Below are 17,865 nucleotides of genomic sequence, written 5' to 3' on the forward strand. Positions count from 1 at the left end.
GGCTCTGATCTTCAGCCAAGATGAGCAGCTTCCTGGCTGGTGTGCAGGGCAAAGCTTCTCAACACCTCCGTGACTCTGGAGCCACGTTTTCTGTTCCTACCCTACACTTGGTTGTGGGTTCCTTTTAGCGTTCGCAGACATACTCCGCCCCCCACCCCAAACTGCTGTAGCTTCAATTCGCCCGATATGTCCTGCCTTTGGGGACCGTAGTTTCTCAGTTGGGATTAGTTAAGTAACCCTCACGGAGTGATGCAGCTGGCAAGCGCTGCTAACAAGAGGAGGCCGGCGATGCACCCAGGAAGACCTTGGCATCCTATATTCAACGGACCTGGGTGGGACTCTGGGTCAGCTAAAGAGGGAGGAGAGAGGGAGAGAGGGAGAGAGGGAAGGAGGGAAAGAGGGAGAGAGGAGAGAGATTGCCTACCTTGCCGCCTGGCGGCGCGGCCACGCAGCGGCTGAGCGAGTCGAGGCGCGCACTGTACTCGGTGAACTTCTTCTGGTAGCGCAGCGCGGTCATCTGCAGTTCGAGCTGCGCGGCGGCCAGCTGCGCCACCAGCGACTTCTCGCGCTTGCCGGCCCGCAGCGCCTCCTTCTTGAGCGCCTTGTGCAGCGCGCCCAGGCGGGCCTGCAGCGCGCCGTTGTGCGCCCGCAGAGCCCGCGCGCAGCAGTGGCCGCCCGCCCGCTGCTCGCCGTGCGTCAGCGACAGCCCGCAGCCCTCCTGGCAGCGACCCACGGGCCGCGCGTCGCACGCGTCGCGCATGTGGGCCTCCACGTCTCGTCGCAGCAGCAGCTGGCCGCAGCCCGCGTGGCGGCAGCGCGCGGGCGCGAAGTCGCAGCGCTCCAGGTGCTCGGGCAAGTCCTGCAACTTGACCACCCGGCCGCAGCCCCGCGCCGCGTGCGCGCACTTGATGTCCAACTTGAGGATGAGACGCTTGAGCGGCAGGACGTGGTTGAGCTCCTTAGCCGAGAGGCGACCGCGACAACGCGCGGGGCAGCTGCCCTCCTGCACTACCCAGGGTAGCACGCAGCCGGCGCAGAATACGTGGCCGCACGGGGTGGTCAGCGGGTCCTCCAGGACTTTGTGGCACAAGGCGCACTTCAGATCAGGGTCCACGTCGCCGTCGAAGCGGTCCAACTCGAAACCCATGGTGGCGGCCGGGGCCCGGTGTCGCCGCCGGGCGACCGGCCGCCCCCTCCCTCCCTCCCTACGAGGCGGCCCAGACACGCCGGCTGTGCCGCCCGCTCTCGAGCTAGCTCTCCCAGGACTGAGCCTAATTGCTCCAGACTTCCTCGGAAAATGCCCGAGGAACAGGACTCCTCCGGCCGTATTGGCTCGAGCGCGAGCGCACTTACATCCTGCCTCTGGGGCCTTGCGACCCTCTTTTTGTCAAAGGGAGGGGGCCTCGAGGTACAAGAGGCTGAGTTTGACCACAAAACAAGGAGACCTGCCAGACACCGGAGATGGGGCCCCTCTTAGGGTCTCCTCTCCGCTTTCTTGGAGGATTCTCTAAAAGACAGAATACGCCAGCAGAGAGCATCTCCCTCAGTTTCGAGCTGCGTCTGTGACTCTCGCCCACAGAAGTTTCCTGCCACATCAGGACTTTTCATTCCCCACCTCCTTCTTTCTCCTGTGTTTGCCTTTTAGAGTGAAAAATATCTAAGGCCCTGCTATCTCTGTATTTACGGTCGTTATTTATTTATTTCACTCCGGGGAAAGTTACAGCGGCTGAGGGACGCTCTGGCTGAAACTTTGGTCCCAACCAGAAGATCTGAAAACTGCAGTGTTTAGCAGCTAGAGGTTTCTAGGGCCAGAAGGAGAATTTGCAGGAATTAGATCTCCCCTCCAGCTATCTGGATGGGACAGGCCAGAGTGGTTGACTGGGTCCCCTTCTTATACCTCTGTAAAGAGGGCACTACAGTACCTCAAGCATTTTGCTCACTTTCTAAACTGGTCCCCTTAAAAACCAGTGCTTCGAAGTTGCGAGAGCATACTTTAGCTCCACTTGAAAACTATTGCCCCCGATTACTGGAGCCTTGACTCTGGTGATTAGAGAACTGGAGGAGCTTAAAACTTCAAGTCCCTGTAGTAAGGCCTACCCCAGCCAACTCACCATCAACAGCCCTTCAGCTTGTTTTTTGTTGTTGTTTTGTTTTCCTTAACTGCATTTATTTATTTATTTATTTATTTATTTATTGTTTTATCTCCATTTTCCCACTGGAGCAGTTCAAAGAATCACTCTTTGAACTGAATCAAAGACAGGCTCTTTTGAGAATTTGGGGTCGTTTCAGTTTGTGAGCCAGTGGTCCACAAGGAGCTTGAGTGTGTGTCCATGCTAACAGAACCTAGCAGCCTTGGAGAAGCTGCTGGCCTATAGACACCCTGGAGTTTTAACTTGGTGGGAAAACCCTTGCCATCCCCTGTCCGGAGCTCTGGACCTTTCTCTTCTACTCCAGAGAAGCTTGTCAAGCATAGGAGCAAGCCTGGCGTTGGGTCGAAACACCACTATGGGGATACCAGTCTAAGTAGAAAGTTCATAACATTACCCATGCCTTTGGTAGTTTTTGTTTTGGTTTTACTACCTCTCAAGGCTGTAGACATTCCTAAGAAACACTAGTGAGAGTAATGTCAAGTTCTGGAATTCTCATTCTGAATCTGCTGCCAGATTCGCGAGAGAACCTGGAAATGGAGAGCTAAGAATTTTTGTGTCTGGTATGGACCCAAGAAAATGGGATTACAGCATTCATTTTGTCTAATTACTTTTACTTCTGTCCTTTAGAGGGCTGCTAAAGACCCATGACCTTCACTATTGAACTGCTTCATTGGAGGGAAAGAATTGCCTTGATGTCTATAAGGATTAGTGTTCTGAACTGACCGCTGCAAAACTGTTGCTAACTGTTGCCTACCAGATTGTTCAGTGCATGGTTAAGACCCCCCAATGGCATTCTTTAATCCTTATGGGTGGCATTTGGTGTCTAGTTGTGATACTTTTGTTTCATTGTCTTTAATCAATTAATGCATTTCTCTTTATAGGATTCCAAGTGATGTGAAATATTCATGACCTTTGTTCAGATAAGCTCCAGCAGGGAAAATCTTCCACTGGTGCATTTATTAAGCTACCCGTGGGCTTTCACATAAGGGTAAGAGGCATCTTCTTTCAACCAAGGTGTGTGGGCTTGTCAGTTTCATAGACAAGCTAGTGTCAACAAGGTGATAATCTTCAAACCAAACTGGTTTTGAGGAACACGGGGAAAACTCCATAATACACCATAAATGGGAAATTAGCACTTACCTGAGATGTACACTTCAGAGCTGTCTCTCCACCCATCTGTGGCCCCTGGTGACAGATTGGTGGGGGGGGGGGTGGAGAGGGCAGGCTGTAAAGAAAGAGATAGAACTGAGACCATGGAGACACTGTCCCCTATTGTCATTTTGCTCCTTCAGGCAAAGGCAAAATCTTCAGAAAGCCTCTCCCCATTAGTTAACGTTAATATTAAAATTCTTGGACATCGGCAAAAACCAAGCCAGATAAACCTCCTGGAATGTGAGGGTGAGGGGAGGGGCATGCATGTTGTTCTATCACTGGATTGGACAGGAGAACCAAGAGACAAAGCTATTAAGAAAAAGAGGAAATCACGGCATTATCGGTTTTTCTTTTCTTTTCTTCTTCTTTGGATTTGTTTTTCACTAGTGACACACTCCTGCAGACCACCCTTTGTTGTGGGGTTGCCTTCTGTATTCTGGGATGGTTAGCAACATCTCTTGGAGATGCTCATAAATGCAGTGACAAAGGACCACTCTCACCCACCACGTATGGCATCCAAGTCACTGCCATTGTCTCTTGAGGAGAAGCTGCCCCAGATTAAGAACCATTGCAGTGTTTGGGGGCAATCTTCTCTTCGTTCTAAAGCCAGGCTCTGACAGCAGCTGGCTAGCATCCTTAGCTGGCTGAAGAGTCACCTACCTGGTCCAGGCAACACAGTGAGAAGGGAAGGTGACACTGAAAAGTAGAAGCTTCATGCTGCTATCAAACATGCAGTAAAACTACGGGAAGATGAGTTCTGGACAAGCCAAGCTTCCGGAGAAAAGACACTGATTTTTCTGACCTGGATTGCATATTCACTGAACTGTGGCCACAGCATCTGGGGGTTGAAATATGGGCAGTTCTGGACAGAGGGATTGGCAACTTTGCAAATCTTTGTAGTCTTCACTATCTCTGCCATCACCATTTTATTACCGTAGTCTGTGCCTTCCCCATCCCAGTACTAACCAGGTTTGACCCTTCATAGCTTCTGAGATCAGTCAGTCCGGGTTGCGTGGCCACAGTTTCACTTGGATCCTAAGGAATGAAGGCCTCTAGAGAGGTTCACGCCCACATTTGCTGTTCCAAATACACATTTTTTAGACTTCTAAGATCATACAAGAGAGAGACTTATCACTGTTTCTAAAGTGTGTGTGTGTGTGTGTGTGTGTGTGTGTGTGTGTGAACAATATAAGGGATATCAAGGATGAAATCTATGATAATGAAGATACCCCATTTTAAAAAGAAAATGCATCACAGGTTGCATGTAGAGTCACATGTAAGAACAAAACCCAGAATCCCAGAAGCAATGGATAAATAGGGAAATTTCAGTCTGGAAAATGAAAATTTCCAGGCTTTTAGCATCACCACCCAGTTTATCTCTTAAAACAAACAAACAGACAGACAAACAAACAAAAACAGGCAAACACACCCTTTGAAAGTGCTGCAGTTCAGGCCTATGATCTAGGAACTTATTAATTTTAATTTTTCTCTTGGCACTTTCTCCTCCACTCTCATTTACTCAGTCCGTAAAATTATGATGTTAATCATTGCTTACCTAGCATACAGTAATAATTGCTAATTAATTTTTATATGTAGAAACCTGTGAAGACATTACATGAGTGCTAGGTGTTATTATTAGCTGGGGGGGTGGGTGCTGAAGGACACTGTTCTGTTTGAGGGAGACGGGTTACAGTGTCTGTCTACTCTCTCCAGGGGAATGGAAGCTGATAATAAACCCATCCCATGCATCATCTCCTCAGTGATTGGTTGGACCAGCAAAATCCTACAGCGAGATGGTACTTACCTAAGAGCCTGTAACAACCAGTATTGTGGACCATGTTTTATAAGTAGGAGCTCTACAGCAAAATGTCTTTTGCTCTGGATTGGCATCTGAAGGGATCAAATCGATGATACAAAGTTACAGCATTCTAGAGAGCCTCCAGTTCTTCAGCACAGTACATAACTGCCTTCATTTAGATGCCATTCAATGGCAGGGAGAGTGTTCATTTGGTAAAGTGTAAATTCTTTGCTATGGGTGAGGATCTGAGTTCAGGTCCCTGGTACCCAAGTAAAAGAAGGTTTGGTGCAATACCAGTGTTGGGAGGTAGAGATGGCAGGGGGGTGGGTTGGGAGGTGGGATGGGCAGGGGAGCCCTAAGGAACTCTGGTCAGCAAATCTAGCTGAATTAATGAGTGAATTGGTGAGAGGGTTCAATGAAAGACCCTGTCTCAAAAAAATAAAGATGGAGAATGACTGTGGAAGATACCCGGTGTCAACCATTACATGCACCAAAATGCTCACATGACTACACACATCTACTCACACATGAAAACACATGAACACACACATATAAACATACACATGCACACACACATATACAACACACACACACACACACACACACACACACACACACACAGAACCATTACATTATCCAGAAAAAGCTTTTGCTTTATTTCTTAGTGCTTTTTTTAAGATCTTTTTTTAACAAGACAATTTTTATTCTTCTGGGATTGATCTGGGCAAGTGATTTTTTTTTTTTTTTGAGGTATCAGCCAAGCAAGAAAACTGTGGCATCAGTGTTCTTTGAAATCTTCTCCCGAAACTGTGGTTTCAGTCCCCAGATCAAGAGGGCACTTGGCAATTAAAAAGTCAAAGCAAAACCTTCAACAGATTAGTTCTCTAACTGCATGGCATTTCTAGGATAATCGTTTGTTATATTTCAGCAAACAAAAGCCACTTTAACTGTTCTTTCTTTTTCTGCTGTTGCACAAGTACAGACATGAATTGTTTCCCAAAGCTGGCTAGGAGCTTTGAGAGACAGGGACAGAAGAAGAAATGGTGGAAAAACTTCACCCATGGTCATGTTTTTCTATCCAGGTAAAGTGGAAAATGTGTCCAAGTGTTGGCACACGCTGCCCAACGTTGGCATAAGCACACTCCATTTTGACAGAATATAAAGAGGCTTAGAAGTGGAATCCAGAAAGATGAAAGGGCTCGGAGGACAGTGACTCAGTCTGTCATTGGTGGGAATCTTTGTAGTAACTTATAATTTATCTGCGGGTTATGTAAGCTTAAAGATGAAGATAAAGCCAGGATGCAGAACCTGGGCTCATGCTGGCTTTCTAGCCCTGAACTGCAATGCTTTGGAGAATGGGAGAATGTTTGTGAAGGATAAGGAAAAGTGTGTTTCTCTCTTCTCCAGTATGCTTTTTTCCTCCTCCTAGAGGAGGAATAACTAACTAGACAAGGCAGGAGCTCTCTAGAGAAAGGGGAAACCACCAGCACAACCCCCAAGGTTAGCAGAAGCCCGAGCACTTTCTGAGAAGTCAAACCAGATGCTCTTCTCAGAGTTCAGTTGGAAATGGTGCTCCTGTCTGTGGTTAGGTTCCTGCCTGACACTGGTTTTATTGGCTTGTTTGTTTGTTTGTTGGCATTTGATAAAAAGAACTGATTTCATGCACCTATATAAAAATCTAAAAATGAGAAAAAACATAACAATATTTGTCTTTCTTGAACTGGCTTAGTTCACTCAATATGATTATCTGCAGTCTCACCCTGGATTTCCTACAAATATCGTAACTTTGTTCATTAAGTCGTGTGTGTGTGTGTGTGTGTGTGTGTGTGTGTGTGTGTGTGTGTGTGTTAGAAATGAAACTAGAATGAGAAAGAGAAGAGAACCAATGGGGAAAGGAAGAAGTGAAAGAAGAGAAGATTGGGGGGTAGAAATATTTATATGTGTGTGTATGTGTGTGTGTGTGTGTGTGTGTGTGTGTGTGTATGTGTGTGTCTTGAAAAAATTAAAAATGTATTGAGCTAAATTAATACCATATATATATATATATATATATATATATATATAGAGAGAGAGAGAGAGAGAGAGAGAGAGAGAGAGAGATTCATTTTGTAGCTAAGCTGCTTACAATCATTGAATAGCACCTTTTACTAAATAGAAACAACTTCAAGAAAGAAGCAATACATATGATTGTGTTCTAAGAAGGGATTCGCAACAGCTTCCTGTAGAGATCCCATTAAGAAATACTTTCAATTTTGTGAGGCCTGCAGTGACTATCCGGAGAACTCAATGCCAAGGAAGCAGAGCCAATACGTAAATGAATGGATATGGCCATGTGCCAATAGAACTTTATTCTTTTAAAAGGCTAGATTTGGCCCACAGGTATTGGTTTGCCAAAAGCTGCTATAGATGAACACATTGCTTTTTTGTTTTTTGCAAGCAGAAAACCAGCTGAATTTTTGATATTAAGGCCATCATCATGAGACAGAGCTCTAAAGATCTTATTTGAAACACGAATAGATACTGGCTTAGTAAATAAGGAGTCTAATGACCTGAGTTTGGATCTCCGGGGCCCAGGTAAAGGTGTAAAGAAAGAACTGACTTCACAAAGCTGTCCTCCATTTGTGCACAGGCCTCCCCAGATCATGCACCCACATCCACAATAACAATTCAAGGCATTATAGAAAAAAAAAAGTACTCAGCAGAATCATGGAGTAGTGTGTGCTTGTGAGTCATGAAAGCCTGCATGAAACGCTTGTTCTGCCAATTCCCGCTGACAGAGTCTTGAAGGCCAACCATCTCAGTCAGATTCCCTCACTGCTACCTGGAGGCATTGTTTAGTCCTTATTGCGCTTCACAGAGCAAATGGAGAGTTGGTTGAATGTTGTAACATTCAAACGAGAAAACATACACAGAGTGGCAAACTACCAGAACTTTCAGAGATAAATAATGTTAGGAATGAATGGATGGATGACTCAAAAGGGAGGATGAGAGAGATCAGCACTGCTTGTGCTTCAGAAAGGAGAACCCACAAACCCAGCCCAAGCTCTGGAGCCCCAGAACTGAAGATGATCTGACTGTATGGGCAGGCGATGGCTATGGAGACACTCCAAAATTAGCTCCAAAATAGAGTTTGCTGACAAACTTTAGTAGAAACAAATTAGGGACAAAAGGTAAGACGTGGCTATAGCTGTGCTCCACGTGAGTTGTCTCCCTCCTGGAGTTTTGTATTATTTAGAGAACTAGCCCAGTTGCCATAGTGAATCTGACAACACATAAACAACTGCAGACAGGCAACAAAGAACTCGTTGTTTTCTCTTAGGATAAAATGGTGCCAACGGTTTTTCAGGCAATTCCTTGAAAGTGCATGACTAGACAGCAAGTCTTTGAGGCCAAATGTGTCCAGCACATTAAATGCAAAAGGAACTTTGCAGAAACCCTATAACTGAGACTGCTAGTTAAGACACCCTCATAACTAGAGATTGGGCTTTAAACAAATGAAAGAATCATTTGTCCAGCCTTTGTTCCCTGGCTCCAGGGACAGCAACTAGGGAGTCTTTGTGTAAGAAAGTTGAAAGCTCACGTCTTACTCTCTGTGTCCCTAAGACTGCGCATGGTTTCTGCCATCCAGATGATGCTCAGTAAATGCCCATGGGCAGTGTTGGCTGGAGGAAGAGAAGATGACGACCGAGGCAACTTTCTCAGGCTTCCGGGGACACAGACTCACTGTTCTAGAGCATTCTGTTATTCAAAGCCCCTTCACAGCACTGCAGGGCATATTGGAGACAGTCCCCTGATTGCATCATGTTATACTCTCCACTCGGCATAATTACACCATGGGCTTTTGTCTCCTTGGTGCCAGCCAGTCTCAAAGCACATGCTACTTCCTCGCTCTGCCCCTTTTGAGCACTGGGGTTGCCCCCTCATTACAACCCAGGCTTACAAATGCTGCATCTACCTCCAGTCACGTAAGCCCTGGGTTCTACAATTCAGAGGAGCAGACGGCTTTTCATGAAGGATGGTGATGATTCCTCATGCTAGAGACCAGAAAGAAGAGAAAAGAGTGCAGGCTAAAACAGGGTCAGAAGGCCGACAGAAGTGTATTCTATTATTTTGATTATAGTTTAATTGCTATTAATAATTAAAACTGTGTTTTCCCAAGTCTCTAAAATAAGTTTAATCTGGAGCATGCCTACATTGTTCATTCTCCCCTATAAATGTCTCCTCTGTTCATTTACTTCATTTCTTTCCTACCATGTTTACTCAAGCTGTCCTCTCCTTTACCAACAATATGGCAGTGTTTTCCATACCCTGCAACATCCCAGCCTGGCCCTTCCATTTTACTCTGCATTATTTTTGGCAGTAGAAATCTTAAACTGAAACACCGGTCCTGACACTAAGAACTGCAGAGCAGTTCCCAGCTGTAAGAGAAACACAGTAACTACAGAGGTCACTTCAAGGGTTGGATGTGGTGTCACTCTGCTGTGTTGCCAGCATCATGTGGTGACTCTCACTCACCTTCCTGTCCACATTCTGGTGATTAAACAGTGATATGCGTCCCTGAATAGCCGTCCTTCCCAGTCTTATAGGATAAGGCTGAGCCCAGATGTGGGAGCACCTGTAATCCCAGCACTCACTTAGGAGGCAGAAGCATTATGAGCCTTTGAACTTTGAGGCTACTTGGGACTATAAAGCAAGATCCTGTCTTGAAAAATCAGATAAATTAAAAAAAAAAAAAAAAAAAACAAAAAAAAGCTGAGTTTTTTTTTTTTACGATACCGGTACCTAGCTCCAAAGTACATATCNGGCTACTTGGGACTATAAAGCAAGATCCTGTCTTGAAAAAAAAAATCAGATAAAAAAAAAAAAAAAAAAAAAAAAAGGACAGCAGCTGAGTTTTCCCTAGCTACGATACCGGTACCTAGCTCCAAAGTACATATCCAGCTCTTGTGAATTCTGACCAGTAGGATGCAGACAGAGAAGTGATGGATTTGAGCAACCCGTGTGTGTTATCTCTTTAAAGTAAACAGGCTTCCTCTGTGTTTCCACTATCTCTCATGCAGACCAAACCGTTTTGACCAGACAGGGTCCTGACAGCAGTTGGACTCAGGGCACTGTCTGTTTATGTAAGTGGGGTGTTCCCTCTCTTTACCCTAGCACTACCGATGGCTACATTTATAGAACCCCGTTAAACTTGAGACGATACCACGGAACCCCTGTAAGCAGCAAAGCCATGCCCAGTCTTGCCCTTCCTGGAAAATTCTGCCAACACCTGTCCTGGCTGTAGGTGCTATGTAAGTGGGACAGTGCATGAAGAAAGAAGGGCAGAGGTTCCTATCACCGAGGAACTGGCCCCTTAGGATAAAGGGGAACTTAACACCAAGGAGGGGCTACACATAGAAAATAAACCTGTCTTGCTTCCGGTAGTCCTTTCCCTCAGCTATCTGTGCGGAATTTGTCAACATTTGCCTTGTTTGGATCTGGGACTCAATCATTCTTGCTTCCAGAGGCCGGGATGTGCACTGTAGGTTAACAAGGGGCCTCTTTTATGCCTAGTCACCCAGTGCCAATAGCATTCATCTCCTAGATGTGACAACTGGAATGTCTCTAGAGACTACAAAGTGTCCCCTGGGTCAAAAATCAATCCCACTTGAGAACTTTGATATTATAGGAATTTAACCAACTATGCAAGATGTCTTTCTCCTTATGCCTGAAAAAGCCATGCCAAGGACTCACACTTGCTCACTGATGTGTGTGTGTGTGTGTGTGTGTTCACGCACACATATGCGCATGTTTGCAGAGGCCAGGGGACAATCTTGGGTGTTGCTCTTCAAGCACTGGACACCTTATTTTTTAAGACAGGCTCTCTCATTGGCCTGGACTTGCTGAGTAGAGCAGACTGCCTATTGCTGAGTAGAGCAGACTGCCTATTCAGTAAGCAGTTGAGATCTTTCTGCCTCAGCCTTCCCAGCAGTGGGACTACAAATGCACATCACCAGACCAGGAGTGAATTATAAATGTATTCACATGGGCCTTACACTCAGCCCCTTATGCCTGTGCAACAAACACTACACTGGCCGAGCCATCTCCCCCCAGTCCTCACTCACTCATAATATAGGTTGCTCTTGGCCCTCTTCACTTAGCTATCATCTACTGTGTCCACTTCAACATTACATTATCAGGAAGTCCCTGCTGATGCTTCGACCAGACAAACAACTGCAAACTGCCTCGAGAGCTCTGATCATGGACACACCGTTCACTGTTTACAGAGAGTTGTGGAGGCCTTCTGGCAGGGTTGGGTGACTGGCTGGCTACAGTGACAGTGACAACTTGAAAAGCAAGCAAAGATTTGTAATTTACTGAGAAAACAAACTCAGAACCCACTGGGTCCAGACAGTAAGAGAGGGGCTCAAGCTGCTGCTTAGACAATTAAGGGGACACAACGGGGAGAAAAAGGTTTTCCTCCCAGACTCCCATAAGCCAAGGGACCTGCCTTCCTTCCAGAGGCCAAACATCTGCAGAAGGTAGTACATTTCTAAATTTCAGAGAAACATATGGATTTATACTCTGCCTTTGATTTCAAAGCCATTTACTTCTTAACCCTGTATTTTGCAGGCTAAATGGTATGTGCAGTGATTTATTGACCCTGTAATATTCTCCTCTAAGTGAAGTTAAAAATAATTTCTAGGACCACATTTTAAATTCACATGGAGACAGATAGGTACCCTCTATGTTCTGCAGCCTCTCCTACCACCTGGGGAGAGAGATTAACTGTTCAGATGGCCTCTCTCAGCACAAGGCCAGATGGACAGGCATGTGTGGCCCACTTCTCTCTGGTTACTTACATTCTGGTCGGTCAGGTTGATTTTTCTTTGTTCTTCCTCCCTTTTTCCACATCTGTTTATGAGCAGGGGGATCTTCCTTGCCTTCACTTAATAAAGTCTACTCTAGGTGTGTTTGTATATGCACATCTTAAATGGCTGCAAGAGACCTTTTACCAACAAACCAGGAACATGTATTCAGAAATGAGAAATGATTTTTTTAAGATTTATTTTTTTTAAAGCAGTTTAAAGATGCTGGGACAGCTATAAGAAGTTAGATTTCCTCGGGGGGGGGGGGGAGGAAGAAGTTACATTTCTTCAAACCTCAGTTTTCTCACATTTTTAATGAAATTAATAAACTTTGCCCTGAGGTGACACAGGGGTTGGGTAACACAGCACCTTGTACATTGTAAGCTTGTGATGTCACTAAGTGAGCTACCTCTGTGATTCATTTGATCTGACTTCTCTAGAGCCCTGAGTTAGGCCACAGACATCTTTGAGGTAAACTGTGCACGGGACAAATACAGCTGTGTTCTGTTGTTGTCCAGTCCCCAGGAGACTTTGCCGCCTGGCTTTCAGCTGCCCGTTTGAGATGACCTCGGTAGGTAGGATGGGTCGTAATCTTCTTGCCATCTTGACTGGATTTGCAGTAATCTCGGAGACACACCTTTTGAGGGTATTTCCAATGAGGTTTAAATGAGGTGGGAGGACATACCCTAAAGGTAAACTGGGAACCCAGACTGAAGAAAAGAATGGAAGGGGTAAGAAAGGTTGGTGAGCAGGGTAATTCATGTCTCTCAGCTTCCTGATTGCGGATGAAACTCCAGCAGGCACCTTTCTTTCCTTCTGCCATGCCTTCTCCACCATGATGGATGTATCCCTTCCAACCAGAAGACAAAATAGCACACTGTTTCCTCAAGTTTATTATTATTATTATTATTATTATTATTATTATTATTATTATTATATTTCATCACAGCATCAGAATTGCTCTCTGTCTCACCATTCCACCAACCACCATGCAAGCACATGGCGACCACCTGATAATAGAACCTAATGTAATGACGTGGGCATGCGGGAAGTCCTGTGGAAATCCAAGGCAATTTCTATAGACAAAATAGTAACACATGTGGTGTGTTCACAGACCCTTTGTCAAATGCCCGCAGATGTTAGCGCTCGCACTAAAGCCTAAGTTACTGGATCACTCCACTCCACCATTTAACTTTTGCTACTGCTTTTTAAATCCTGGGTTTCGTTACATGTAACCTTAACCAGTTTCGAGTGCTGACCGCCAAGCCCTGACGATGTGTACCAGCCTGTCCCCCTGGAACTGCCATCTGTTTCTTTCCTCCTCATGAGGAGTTTCCCACTGAAGTATTCTAACTTTGTGATCACAAAAATTAAAGATGTGTCCCCATAATATGCAACCCCATAGGAAGAACAACAAAATCAACCAACCAAAGCTCCCAGGGTCTAAACCACCAACCAAGGAGTACACATGGAAGGACCCATGGCTTCAGCCGTATATGTAGCAGAGGATGGCCTCAATGGGAGAAGAGGCCCTTGGTCTCGTGAAGGCTTGATGCCCCAGTGTAGGGGAATTTGAGGGTATGGAGGTGGGAGTGGGGGGGGGTTGGGGCACACCCTCATAGAAGCAGGAGGAGGGAGATGGGATAGGGAGTTTCTGGGGTGGAGGGATCGGGAAAGGGGATGACATTTGAAATGTAAATAAATAAAATATCCAATAAAGAAAAAAAAAAAAAGAAAGAAAAGAAACTCACAGATTAGGTAGGGATGTGTAAGAGATAATAGACCCGAGAGAAGGGGCATACTATTTTAGCACTACTTCAGGCAGAATATACTGCACTGCCTTTAACAGTTGGTTTGGTTTGGTTTTGAGGGTTGGTGGAGCAAGGGCCTGTCCAAGGTCTCATATAGCCCAATTCCGGCCTTGAACTCATTGCTTAGTTGAGGATGACCTTGAACTTCTGATCCTCCAGTCTTCAATCTCCTGAGAGCTAAGATTAAAGGCACGAGGTGGGAGCTGGGAAATTTTGGAAAGACAGAAGCAGGGGAATAAAGCATTGCGTGGAAGGAAGGCCGCAACTGCGTGTGACCCAGAGCGCTACTGATGAAAGGCAGCTTCGTCTCCTACGTCTTTGGATTTGGAAATCCTGGTATTACAGATTTTGAGTCTAGTGGGGAAAGGGAGTAAGGAGAAAGAGATGGAAAGCAGAACTCCTGAAAATGATTGAGGTGTTGGTGACATGCAGCCCCTGAGAGAATGCCTGAAAGGAAGAAGAAACTTTCACATTGATGAAGTCTCCAGGTATTCAGTTAGCAAGAAGAAACCATATGACGACGATAACCACAAAGACACAGCAGACATCTGTGTCCCCCATCACTTAGAGAGTTTAAATGTGAGGTGCTGACCTTACTGAGGAAGTGACTTTGGGAGGGAGACTTGAATGAGGTGAAGAAGGAGGATATAAGGCTGAACTTCAGCCAGGCCATACAAAGCCCTCCATTTTTATTTATTGGCTTCCTTGTATGTCTTGACAGGGGAAAGAAATGAAAATTTTTCTATCACTGAAGAGAGAATAAAGTGAGTTTCTATGTTCACAGTCCACAGATCCAATTTTATATTTTCTTGGTTATTTGATTATGCTACAAATGATTGTGGTTTTTATTTTCACTTATGGAGACGGAACATGAAAACTCTGTCCTAAGAACTACTGTAATACTATAGTTTCAGCCACTATCATATTTTCTTATGATCTAAAATAGGCTTCTCTAAATGATAGCCAACAAACACATGTGGCTAATTAAGCATTTGCAATATGCTAAATAACTGAAATGGATGTATTAAGTATACAACATACAGCATTTTGAAGGTTCAGGATAAAAAGGAAGGCATCCCATCCTCTTAATTCTATTGACTGCTTATCAAAAGTCCTATTTTAAAATATATTAGGCTGAAAAATTATTATGAAAATAAATTTTACCTACTTTTACTTAAAAACAATATAACTTCTAGAAACTTCTATAGTTCACCCGTGGCTTTACACTGCATTCCATTTTTTTCTTGTACAATAGAGGAAATACCTGTGCCTTAATAGATATTTGTGGGTAAAATGATACTATAGACACATAGTGTTTCTTTCCTTCCTTCCTTCCTTCCTTCCTTCCTTCCTTCCTTCCTTCCTTCCTTCCTTCCTTCTTTCTTTATTTCTTCTTCTTTTTTTTGCTTTATGCCCACGCACGTGCATGTGCACGCGCGCGCGCGCGCGCGCACACACACACACACACACACACACACACACACACACACACAGTATAAAATGTTCTGTTAAAATGTAATTTGCAGTAACAATCATAGTAGTTTCAGCAGCAGTCTGCTGACTGGTTACCCTAGGACCACTCCCAGAGGCCGTTTAGCTCTGGCAGTTCCTGTCCAAGCGACCTAAGCAGGTCTTGATTCTGTCTGAGCCTGCTGTCATGAGGCTTAGTTAGAAGAATAGGCAGACGTGACATAGGAACATTTGACAAACAATTTTGTACTGTGCAAAATAATAGATTTTAATTAGGATATATCATGTAACTTTAAGGTGTAACTTTAAAATACTTGAAGATCTGTGGCGTTGACTGATACTCCAGCAACAAAACCTTTGAGGAGGGTTTATATGAAAACAATTTATGGGGACTTGTCCAAAAAAGAAAAAAACAGTCAGTGAGGGAGTGAAACTGGAGATCAATTAAGGTTGTCACAGCCCAGCCCACACCCTCCTGCCAAGCTCTGCACTATTTTAAAGAGTGGTGCTGAATACATTGTGCCTAACGCCTCCAGTGGCCCCAGGTAGGGACCAGTTAGGGACAGTCTCAGAAACATTGGCCATTAACTGAGTCTTGCTCCCTAAAATGAAATGCATGCATCCCCAGATACTTCTGTTGGTTGACACATAGGCAGAGCCTTCCCACCTAGCCCAGGGGCAGTGACTAACAATGACAGGTGCTGAGTTCTTGACACAAGAGGAGACTCCTCAAGTACAAACAAGACAAAGGGGTCCATGGGTCCAGGGGAGAGGAAGCCAGACACAGCACACACCGAGGGCCCCCTGTCTCACAAATGACTGCATTGCTAGTGGAGAACACTGTATTAGATTTGAGCTACACTGCCACCCTGTATTTCTGCAGGATTCTGCCTTCTCTTTGAAGTGCTTCTATATGGAGCTCATGCATAAGGAGAACCTGCGAAGGGCTTGCTTAGGTCACGAGCAAGCCATAAAAAAGCAAATTTTCAAGGGCAAGAGGTTAAATCAAGGAAAGAGGTTCACTGGTTTTACAACCACAAGTAGTTTCTATTTTTCAATAAGCCACCCCCTCTTAGAAGACATGGCTGAGTGGGCAAAGAGCTCTCTTGGGGCAAGCCATGCCTTTACAGTTTGATTTTCCTTGGAGTCAAAGGGGAGAAGGCAAGCTAGGGTTTAAAACTCTCCATTTCATCATGACTCTGAGAACAGCTTTCAGTACTCGTGTGATTTAGAGTGTGCTTTATAAAACATGCTCCAAAGATTTACTTCCTTTGAGATCTTACATCTTGTTTTCACGATCTGCTCTAGCTAGGTAGAAATTTACAGTCCTCTTGGCTGGATTGGTATAGCCCGTGGCTTTTTCACCCACCACACTTTCTTTCGTCCTAGAGATGTTGCAGGCCAGCAAGGACTGTCATTGTACAGCCTCTCACTCATCCCTAGACGAAGGGGCTTTTCTTCTTTCCCTTCCTCTGTGAGTTTAATATAAGGAAGAACAAAGAAAACTAAATAGTGACTTGGATTCAGGCACATTCAACTGTGTGACCTGGGCCAAGAGAAGACAGGCTATGACCTGTGGGCAGTCTAGTCTGTCTCCTGTGTTTGTACGGCCTAAGCTAATAATAGACGTTTACATATTTAAATGGTTAGAAGGAAGTCAGAAGAGGAGCTATAATCTGCCACATGTGAAAATTAAATGAAATTCATATTCCAGTGGCTACACATGAGGTTTGACTGTAGCATAACCAGCCCGCTCATTTGTGCTTTGTTCGTAGCTAATTGTCTGCTATAGTAGCCGAGTTGCTTTGTTAGGACAGAAACTTAAGGTTTCACTAGCGATGATGTCTTTTCTAGTCAGTCTTTTAGGGGAAATGTTGCTAATTGCAGACCCAGGACAATCCACATTACTTACCTGTACGGTGAGGTCACAGTTACACCTTTAATCTCCAAGCACTCAGCTAATAAGGTCATATGTGTCACGTAGGCAAAAGCCCAGACTCTGAAGACTGGTTACCACAACTCCTATCCTGGCTCTGTCACTTACTGTCACTTATTCTGTGTTGCTTCAGTCTTGCAGCTACATTTCCTAGCCTCAGTTTCTGCTCTGGGAAATGAAAATGGGGAGAGCATAGGCCCCATGATGAAGACTGAGTATAAATGTAGAGCCTGTGGCAGTAACTGGTGTGGCTTTCAACACTGTGGCCAGCACTAGCTGCTCTCACTGGTTGGCAGTCAGGAGAAAGATTCATATTTGCTAAAAATTAAATAAATTATCGTCTTGCTCATCACTTCCATATAGCTGCTCACTTCTATGTAATGAAGAACCTAACTAGTGGGGCAGAAATGGAGAACTGGATCAAACCTGGTGATGTTGTTCCTTTCCTCAGTCCTTGTCTGGAGAGTATCCAGTCACTGAACCACAATCAACATGGGAAGGACCTTGGGGAAACACAGACAATGACCTCCACTTCGGCTTTAGTGGTATTATTTCTTAATACTGTTAAGAATTTATAACTCTTTGCCATATCTCAAACTTTTCTTGAATTCTTCTTCTTCTTCTTCTTCTTCTTCTTCTTCTTCTTCTTCTTCTTCTTCTTCTTCTTCTTCTTCTTCTTCTTCTTCTTCTTCTTCTTCTT

The 17,865-nt window shown here is 44.8% G+C and overlaps 1 protein-coding gene across 1 annotated transcript in view; it reads right to left on the reverse strand.

The window, feature by feature from the left end:
• The window catches only part of Pdzrn3 (PDZ domain containing ring finger 3), a 227,974-nt gene extending 226,713 nt beyond the window's left edge, over positions 1-1,261 (reverse strand). The window contains exon 1 of the mRNA XM_021189748.2: positions 425-1,261. Coding sequence (XP_021045407.1) covers positions 425-1,147 — 723 coding nt within the window. The 5' untranslated portion in view covers positions 1,148-1,261. The remainder of the gene's footprint in view (positions 1-424) is intronic.
• Between the last annotated feature and the right edge of the window lie 16,604 nt (positions 1,262-17,865).

Source organism: Mus pahari, chromosome 2 (assembly GCF_900095145.1).
Source record: "Mus pahari chromosome 2, PAHARI_EIJ_v1.1, whole genome shotgun sequence".
Classification (NCBI taxonomy): domain Eukaryota; kingdom Metazoa; phylum Chordata; class Mammalia; order Rodentia; family Muridae; genus Mus; species Mus pahari.